Consider the following 9,920-nt stretch of genomic DNA (forward strand, 5'->3'; position numbering starts at 1 on the left):
TGTTCAATATCTGAATTAACTGAGTTTGTGTTTCTGACAGAATCATGTTTATTCACTAAAACACACAGAAGATCTGTAGCATCTTTAACCTGTTAACTGTCACGGGCCCACCGGTGGGCCCAAATCCATTACATATTTAAAACAGTAATATCCTATACTAAACCTAAACTAATCTTGACAAACTATATATCATTTGAAAGCTTACAATCTCTAGTTTTCATATTTGGTGACTGATTTTCAAAATAAATTACAGAGGAGCCGTAATTTATCAATTTGCATCAAGAATATTTTCATATTCCTAAGGCGTGTTCAGACCTTTATTTTGAAATAGCAATGAACATTTTTATGTGTTTCTTAGAGGTTGAATTCATATCAAAATCTGCCAAACTTCCCATATTACTTCTGAATAGAATGTCCACTTCATAAATTGTATGAAAATTGTGGAAATAATGGTTCAGATCACCACATATGGAAATGGAGGCTCCCTTATATGTGCAGCAATGGAGTCTGGTTGTCACCTAGTGAAAAAGTTTGGTACTGCGCCCAAACAAAATCTTACTGAAAGCTAATTTTTTGAGATATCAACCTAAATTTTGAAACACAACTTGATCGGATTTTTGGCTTTGATTTTTTTGCAGTTTTAGAGTCGGCCAGGTTTTAAAAATATATATTTTATATAAAATATGAATAATTAATTTTTTTACATTGTACATTTCCATAAACTCAAACTTCTATAACTTTTTTCCTGATTCACTTTAATTTATTTCACTTCTACAAAAATCTGCCAAATGTCTTCTTTAAAACAAGACCAATTGTACGTCTATACTCCAAAGCATTCTTTAATTACAACCATTTAAGTTCGAAATGTGCATTTTAACGTCTACTCAAAAAAAGGGGGGTGACAGTTAACAGGTTAAGCCGCTGGTATTGGTAATAGTGTGAGCAAGTTTTAGACAGCGTACTAACAGATGTAAGATGCAAATCTTGATGCAGATTTCTGCATCAAAAAGATGCAGATGTCTTATTGAGCTTCAGTTAATAAACATTGCTTACAATTCACTTCCTATGGTGTCATTCTTACAAGTTCACAGAATATAAATCTCAAGTCCATACCTTGTAGATCCAGCATATCCAGCTCAGTCCAACACACACACACACACACACACACACACGTTCATATATGTTCATATATGTTATTTATTTATACTATATTTATTTTATTTTTTATATTGTACATTTTTGTACAATATGTATAAAAATAAAAACTTTTGTTCTGAAGATGAACGAAGTTCTTACAGGTTTGGAACGACATGAGGGAGAGAAATTAATGACAGAAACTTCATTTTTGGGTGAACTATCCCTGTTACCGCCTGTCAATCATCACTATAGCGCCACCTTCCGGCTGAAGAACTCAAGAACACTAGATCTCTGACATAAGTGTGTGTGTGTGTGTGTGTGTGTGTGTGTTCAGTCTCAGTAACTAGAGATCACACAGTTTGAGTTATGAAGACTTCAGATGATCATAACTCTGAGTCAACACATTATCATCTATATACTGTAATCTGAACAATACTGTAAGATAATATACTGTAATCATCTTTAATGTGTTCATTATTTCTGCCTAAATGAATGTGTGATGTGAACCACTGTAACTGCATGATTGTATTATCTGTATATTTCTGATGTTTGGACATTACTTTGAGTCACGTCTGATAACAGATCGATCTTAATTTTAATTCAGAAATGAATTTTCCATGAAGCTGCTTTGAAACAATATGTATTGTGATGAGCACTATATAAGTAAACATTGAAGAGTAAAAATAAAAACAAAACTCTGAAATAAACTGGCTCCAGATTGCCCTTTGACCCTGTCCTGCAGTCTCGTGTCTCCCTCTACAGGAGATCATCAGAATCACAGCAGAGTTAAAGAAGCTACAGATGAAAATGTGTTTTACAGCAACAAATGAAAACACTTACAGATTTCAGTTCATCAGGGAATATGAAAATCAACAAGTTGTAATTTGAAGGGAATCATTATTGAAGTCAAACACAAAGATGTCATTTCTCTAGAAGATGAAAATAAATCCACACATTCATTCACACAGAACATACCTTAGTACTTCTTCAGATCAATATCTCCTCTGAATATCTGATGTGAGACGCAGCCGTATTGTTTCCTGAAGAGTTTCAAGAGTCTGAATGTTAAATGTAAAACTCAGATCTGATAAACTCCATCAGCTGCTCATTTAATCATCTCTGATTTATTAACACTGATTTCCATCAGCAGAACATTAGTGACTTTAAAGGAATACTCCACCGTCTTTTCATATTAAACTATGTTATTCCCTAAACTAAGACGAGTTGATACATACCTCTCTCGTCTCAGTGCGTGCACTCAATCGCTCTGGCGCGCGGCGAAACTTTGTTCACTCAGTTCATTCAATATGGGCCAAGCAGAGAAGCTACCAAACACCTCCACGTTTTCCCTTTTTAAACACAGTTACTCGCGTAGTGTAACTCGACCTAGGACGGTGACACAAAACAAAACGTTGCGCTTTTCTAAGCGTGTAAAATGGATAACTATATTGTTTGGCGGAATACCATAGCAAGTGCTTGTAAGCACTTCGTCTTGGCGGAGTAATATCTTCACCAGAGGGAGCGGGGGCCGGTGAGAGGATTTTTCACGAGTGAAGATATTACTCCGCCTAGTCGAAGTGCTCATAAGCACTTGCTATGGTATTCCGCCAAACAATATAGTTATCCATTTTACACGCTTAGAAAAGCGCAACGTTTTGTTTTGTGTCACCGTCCTAGGTCGAGTTACACTACGCGAGTAACTGTGTTTAAATAGGGAAAACGTGGAGGTGTTTAGTAGCTTCTCTGCTTGGCCCGTATTGAATGAACTGAGTGAACAAAGTTTCGCCGCGCGCCAGAGCGATTGAGTGCACGCACTGAGATGAGAGAGGTATGTATCAACTCGTCTTAGTTAAGGGAATAACATAGTTTAATATGAAAAGACGGTGGAGTATTCCTTTAACAGACGAACTGAAGCTGTTCAGAACAACAACAGATCAACACTTACTCAATACTCAATATCTACTGTTCACAAACACATCATAGTATAGCCTACATTAAAGCAGAAGTTGCTAGAAGTTCAGTCATTCACACAAAATGTAAAATCACATTATTATTTGTGAGTTGATAATGAATGACATTCAGTGAATTAAACTGAGAGAATGTCACTTGTTTAAAATAGAAATGAAGGCATTGTAAATAAATGTGTATAAGTGTGTGTTTTCTATTCCTCCTAACACACAGAATATGATCTGCAGTTTTCATCTTTGTCCACTAGATGTCAGAAGTAGATTTGAGGTGAAACTCAAAGGCCTTTAGTTTCAGGATCAGAGACAGTGAAGAGAAATCAGAGAATGTCATGATTCTGCCTTCTTGTCTCTGATTTTCCCTGGTCTTGAGGCAGGATCATGACAGGCCCATGTTTTATGTGTAAGCACATGGCCATTTGTTTTGGCTGTGTGCTTGCGTTGTCTCGTCACGTAACCCCGCCCCCTTGTTACCCTTGTTTAGTCATTATTAATCATCTGTGTCACCTGTTGTCATCATTAGTTTCTCCCTATTTTATCCCCTTGTGTTTGCTGTCCTGTGCCGGTTCATTGCCAATCTTTATGTGAAGATTCATTTGTGAGTAACCTGTTGAGAAGTCTTGTGAAGTGTTTGATCCATGTCTTAGCTGTAGTGATGGCCAGATCGAGGCCTCGTGAAGCAATGAAACAGTTGAACCAAATGTGCCATATCCGGTTGTTAAGTCGTGACGTAACCACTCTCCGATAATACTGTTTCCGGGTCCAAAGTCCGCGTCCTCTCTACCTACCTACCGCTTTCGCTAGTGTTTTTACAATGCCGCAGTGCTGTGTCCCGTGTTGTTTTAACAGATCTGAGTTAAAAAAGACAAGTGAAATTCAGCTTTCATTTTACCGATTTCCCTGTGAGGACAAAGAGAAGAGGAAATGGCTGCAGTTGATAAGGTAAGTTACAAATCTTAAACGAATGAAGACATTTTGGCGCCAGTGGGTGCTAACGTTAGCACCCACTGGCGCCAAAGCAAAACCAGTGCTTTGAGAAAAAGTCTTATGTAGTCTATGGTTTTTATGTGTTGCTTGTTGCTATAAACCCAAATCTTGCATCAAATTTCGGTTGTCATGCATTGTTCTGTGCCGTCTAGTTAAGATGAAACTAGCTAGTGAAGATTAGCTTTGGCAATAGTCAAAGATAAGCTGAAGCACGAAGATGTGTATAGCCTACGTAGCAAGAAAAAAAAAACATTAGACCAGTTTAAGTATGATAATCTGCTAACGTTTCTCATTTCTATAATACATCTAGGACATTATTAATATAACTCCTCCGATTGTATTCGTCTGAAAGAAGAATGTCATGTACACTTATGGTGGCTTAAGAGTGAGTAAATCATGGGGTAATTTTCACTTTTTTTTAGTGAACTATTCCTTTAACTGTAAGTTATTGTACATACATTCGTTTCTACAAATTTGCTTGAAGAAATCAGATTTAAAAGTAAAAAACAGGTAAATGGCTGTAACGTTAATGAGAAATGTTAGCATATTATCATACTTTAACTGGTTTAATGTTTTTTCTTGCTATAATAATTAAGTATTGTTGGAGGGAGTCTGAGATATAAGATGAGAATCATGATTAATGGCCTGGTATGTTTACATATTTGACTCTGATCTTACATAGCACTCAGTGTACATACACAGAACAAGCATAAACTAACAGGACAACAAGCTAAATAAAAACGGACACAAACTACAGTGTACAGTACACACTTGAAACAAAACATTTGTAGACAGCAATTATTGCCAATGACTGATTTAATGTTATTGCAGTGTGTTCACATGACAAATAATTTAAGTAATATTAAAATTATTTTGTTTATAATTTTTACAGACGTGAAAACTTCACCCCAAACTGCAACTCTAGGGTGTGCAGTTGGCATTTCCCCAGTGGAAAAGCTGCTGGGCCATCGCGATTTGCTTGGAATGAGGGGAAGACTTTCCAATTCCCTGAGCACCTCAGCCATCTCCCTAAACGGAAGAAACAAATGGTCCCAAGCAGTGGTGAGGATGAGGGAACGGATGCTGACATGGTAACTGCAGAGACCCCATGTACTTCAAAAAGTCTTGTGGCACTTGAGGTGGAGAATGACATGCTGAGGAGAGAGAATGACCAATTGAAAAAACAATTGGAGAAACAGAAGCAAACTTTTTCCTTTAGTCAAATTTCTTCCAGCCCTGACAGAGTTCAGTATTTTACTGGATTGCCTGATGCTGCCACTGTCCTGTTTTTGGAAGCACTTCTTTCTAAATTTGAACTACAATATCATTCTGATTGGACTGTCCAAATTATGCCCCTAATTGATCAATTGCTCCTGACCTTAATGAAGCTTAGACTAAATTGCGGCCACGTAGACCTAGCAACCAGGTTTAATTGTAGCACAGCTACAGTAACTAACATCTTCACCACCATCATTAGTGCCCTGTATGATGTTTTGTATGTCGGTTTGCTTGAGAACAACATCCCCTCAACAGCCAAGAATCAGACATCACTGCCATACTGCTTCCAGCCCTTCCCCAACTGTAGGATCGTGCTCGACTGCACAGAGGTTGCCGTCTCGAACACAGAGAGGCTTGACGCACAGTGTAATTTGTACAGCCAGTACAAAGGACGAACCACTCTAAAGGCTTTAATTGGTGTTGCGCCTAACGGAGTTATCACTTTTGCCAGTGACCTGTACGGTGGGAGTGCCTCAGACAAGGCAATAACAGCTGACTGTGGAGTTCTCCAACATTTAAATCCTGGTGATATGGTTATGGCAGACAAGGGCTTCACAATTCGGGACATTTTGCCAGAAGGAGTTTCACTGAACATCCCGTCTTTTCTCGTCAATGGACAGTTTACCCAGGAGGAAGTGAACAATAACAGACTCATCTCAAAAGCTAGGATACATGTGGAGCGTTCAATTCAGCGACTGAAATTGTTTCATATTTTGGACCACATTCCATACCAGTTCAAACAAAATATTAACAAAATTCTTAAAGTGTGTGTGTGTCTTACAAATTTACAAACACCCATTCTCCGTGAAATTGGATGAGTTAAAGGTATTGAGCTTAAAGGGATAGTGCACCCAAAAATAAAAAGTAGCCCATGATTTACTCACCCTGAAGCCATCGTCATTATATTGTGCGTCAAGTTCAAGGGTTACTCTTTTAGCATAAGCTTATAAAGCTTAGAGCCAGGACATTTTTTAATATAACTCCGATTGTATTCATCTGAAAGAAGAATGTCATATACACCTAGGATGACTTAAGGGAGAGTAAATCATGGGCTAATTTTCATTTTTGGGTGAACTATCCCTTTAACTATTGTACATGCATTCGTTCCTGCATATTTGCTTGTAGAAATCAGATAAATAACTGTATATATAGTTTTATTTGGTTACTATATTTTAAGGTGTCAATATTACAGTATAATTATATACTGTATAATTTATATTATATTATATACTATATAAGGATTGGTTGAGGGTTAGTTGCATGTATTTATGCTTAATGTACTGTTATTGCTATGATAAGTTCATGTAACATGTAAAAGGGACACTGTAAAATAAAATGTTACATTAAAAAGTTTTGTGTGTAGCATGAAGGTCCTACAAACGTGTATAATAAATAAATGCCTTGCTTGTGTGAAATGCCAAATTCTCATTTATTTTCAAATTGAACAGTACTTACAACTGTGAGAGAATGTATGGTAGAAAAACATCTTTATAAAATATTTCCAGAATGTTAATGTTAACAGCCCATGTTGGGTCTTTGAGCACTGGCAGAAGGACAAGGTCAAGAGGAGTCCACACAAGCAGGTGACCACTGTTAGCTCCGGTCAGGTGCAGGTTTCCCTGGATCTGATGCCAGTAGTTGTGAGTTTGTTTTAGTGTCAGGGAACCAACTGCTTCATCAAACTCCAGGAAAAAGTCCCTATTCTCTGCAGCCTGCAGGATAGTCTTGGTTCTGGCTGACCACGGACACTTGACTTCAATCACGCAGTTTCCAGACACCGTCCCATCCGGAGATCCACCAAGCAGGCCGCTATCAGATAGGAACAGTCCCCTCTCTTGTATAACAACACCAGTGCGCTCAGTGTATTCCTGCTTCGCCCTTGGCTCATGGAGGATTCCCCAATCACATGCCTTGGGGGGAGGGGACAAATACCACTTAGTCTTAAAGGGATACTCCACCGTTTTTTCATATTAAACTATGTTATTCCTTTAACTAAGACAAGTTGATACATACCTCTCTCGTCTCAGTGCGTGCACTCAATCGCTCTGTCTTGCGGCGAAACTTTGGTAGCACTTAGCTTAGCCCAGTTCATTCAATATGGGCCAAGCAGAGAAGCTACCAAACACCTCCACGTTTTCCCTATTTACAGTTACTCGAGTAGTGTAACTCAACCTAGGACGGTGACACAAAACAAGACGTTGCGCTTTTCTAAGCGTGTAAAATGGATAACTATATTGTATGGCAGAATACCATAGCAAGTGCTTGTAAGCACTTCGTCTTGGCGCAGTAATATCTTCACTCATGAAAAATCCTCTCACCGGCCCCCGCTCCCTCTGGTGAAGATATTACTGCGCTGAAGTCAAAGTGCTTCCAAGCACTTGCTATGGTATTCCGCCATACAATATAGTTATCCATTTTACACACTTAGAAAAGCGCAACGTTTTGTTTTGTGTCACCGTCCTAGGTCGAGTTACACTACGCGAGTAACTGTGTTTAAATAGGGAAACCGTGGAGGTGTTTGGTAGCTTCTCTGCTTGGCCCATATTGAATGAACTGGACTAACAAAGTTCCGCCGCAAGACAGAGTGATTTAGTGCACGCACTGAGACGAGAGAGGTATGTATCAACTCGTCTTAGTATAACATAGTTTAATATGAAAAAACGGTGGAGTATCCCTTTAATAAGTGTATTCATAGACACAGATGCCTTCACTTTAAATATTCACTATACTACAACTTACTTTAGATCCTTCTTTGAGGTTGTACTGGCCAAGCAGGGTTTTGAATAAGGAAGGCGGGTAAGACTTCCGCTTGACTGCTGCCAAGACCAAACCAAAATTACTTGCGGTTATCCTTTTCTTGCGATACGCAAACCTGTTAAAAGAAACCAGCCACAAGAGAGGCCATTGTTGTGCAACAATTGGCATTACAGTTTCATGTACAAAAACATCTGACATTTGGCATGTGCATTTTCTAAATTCTGAGTAAAAATAAACTTTCTTACCATGATGCGTTCTTAGCCTGGCCAACTGTTGCTTCCTCAATCTGCTGCTTCTCCTGATCATTGACAGCAAGCATTGACAGCACATATAGAGCCTTGTCCTCAGCTTGGGCAAAACCTGGGCTGGTCACCAGCCCATCAAATGTCTTGATTGGGAGAGTCTAGATTTAAAATTAGGCACAAGTTGTAAAGTCAGTGAGGTGTCCACATACTTAGCCACATTTTGTTTACAAAATACATTTGAAATGAAAGCAAAGGTTTACATACATGCATACGTGTAGTTTACCACATTTTTCATGAGCCTAAATTATGTAATGTTAGTTTTTAACTATAATAAACAGTTTGAAACACTTGGTTCAAATTTCAAGAAATTATTAAACATAACATTGTACAAAATTTTGTGTTGGATGACAAAATCCTAGCTGAATTGTCATTGGTTTAATGTAGTGTTATTGTAATGTTTCTACTATTTTTAAGGGAACATGAAAGTACAAAAGTAAAAAAAAAAAAAAATTACCTGAGGCATCTCTGGACTCAAAATCCACCCCATCCCAGTAAAACGCCCAAGCTGCAATAAGGACACCCGAGCCCATTCTTTGTCCTCCTGGGTGACAGGTCTTTTGATGCCAGCTGAAACAATGGTATAAAACTGGTTATAAAAATGAATAGTAGTATTTAAAATCGTTTCAAGTGATGATTATTTCTCAATTTAACAGCCATTTATTGTGATCATTCATTTATAGGACAAAATCTAAGCTTTTTAAAAAAAATTAAAATTCACAGTGTAGGCCTACATCTCAGCCTCTTGCAACTATATTTCAATGTGGTGATAAAGCTCATCGTCATGATTTCTAGCTGAATTACAACACACCGTGAGTGTATGTCAGAAGAGTTTCATAAATATGATTAATCTTATTAGCAATAGCTTTAAAGCACATTACGTATTTAAGAAAATAATTTAAACCAGGCAACATCAACAAACTTATTACAAACCTCGTGTTGTGGTTGGTGTCATCTCAGACACTCTCTTGGATGCAATTTCGTCCCCCTTCGGAGTGCTGGCCTTCTTCCACACACATTCCACGTCGGTGCGGGACACATTTTTCTCAACCCAAATCAACAAAGCTGCCATATGATGGCACTTATCTCTGCCGATTGGGCACTCGCATGTGCTGTACCTGACTGCCTGGCCCTCAACGTGAACCTGTATTGAAAACAATTTAACCCTAACACTTCTAAAATACATTGCTGCCAGCACTATATTTATCCTTATACTTCTGTAGCCAACCCGGGGCTGTCAGATCATACTAACATTACTAAATTGACTAGCCTAAGTTCACTAACTTAACCCTCTAAAACCTGGCAATCACATATTTGCCATTTCATCTTCGTTTACATCCACAGTTATAGCAGTCCTGAACATGTTTTCTTTTGAAATACCTCATCCAGAACCATGAATCAAATTCTGTCAACTAGCTAGCTAGCTTACAGCTAACTCACCTCAACCTCGTAAATCTTCTTTTTCATTGATGCCTGGACTCTACCCTTAATTATG

The 9,920-nt window shown here is 38.2% G+C and overlaps 2 protein-coding genes across 2 annotated transcripts; one reads left to right on the forward strand and one right to left on the reverse strand.

The window, feature by feature from the left end:
* Positions 1 to 3,960: 3,960 nt before the first annotated feature.
* On the forward strand, positions 3,961 to 6,315 carry LOC311277446 (uncharacterized protein). The gene is made up of 2 exons (XM_084387761.1): positions 3,961 to 4,043; positions 4,981 to 6,315. The coding sequence occupies exon 2, from the start codon at positions 5,135 to 5,137 to the stop codon at positions 6,182 to 6,184; it is 1,050 nt and encodes a 349-aa protein (XP_084243887.1). The 5' UTR covers positions 3,961 to 4,043; positions 4,981 to 5,134; the 3' UTR covers positions 6,185 to 6,315.
* Positions 6,316 to 6,773: 458 nt separating this feature from the next.
* On the reverse strand, positions 6,774 to 9,636 carry LOC311277355 (uncharacterized protein). Its single transcript, XM_084387648.1, has 5 exons — positions 9,359 to 9,636; positions 8,883 to 8,995; positions 8,369 to 8,526; positions 8,106 to 8,238; positions 6,774 to 7,276 (listed from the first exon to the last, which is right to left on the reverse strand). Exons 1-5 carry the CDS (start codon positions 9,609 to 9,611, stop codon positions 6,818 to 6,820), a joined length of 1,116 nt encoding a protein of 371 aa, XP_084243774.1. The 5' UTR covers positions 9,612 to 9,636; the 3' UTR covers positions 6,774 to 6,817.
* Between the last annotated feature and the right edge of the window lie 284 nt (positions 9,637 to 9,920).

This window comes from Rutilus rutilus, assembly GCF_951802725.1.
Source record: "Rutilus rutilus genome assembly, chromosome: 18".
Lineage (NCBI taxonomy): Eukaryota > Metazoa > Chordata > Actinopteri > Cypriniformes > Leuciscidae > Rutilus > Rutilus rutilus.

Bases quoted from the DNA above. Each gene is read 5' to 3' on its own strand.
- LOC311277446 (XM_084387761.1), top strand. From the start codon at position 5,135: ATGGTCCCAAGCAGTGGTGAGGATGAGGGAACGGATGCTGACATGGTA.
- LOC311277355 (XM_084387648.1), bottom strand. From the start codon at position 9,611: ATGTATTTTAGAAGTGTTAGGGTTAAATTGTTTTCAATACAGGTTCAC. The intron at 8,527-8,882 runs GTAATTTTTTTT...TTTTAAATCTAG, and splicing joins TGAGTCCAGAGATGCCTCAG to ACTCTCCCAATCAAGACATT. The intron at 7,277-8,105 runs GTAAGTTGTAGT...CCTCCCCCCAAG, and splicing joins ACCTCAAAGAAGGATCTAAA to GCATGTGATTGGGGAATCCT.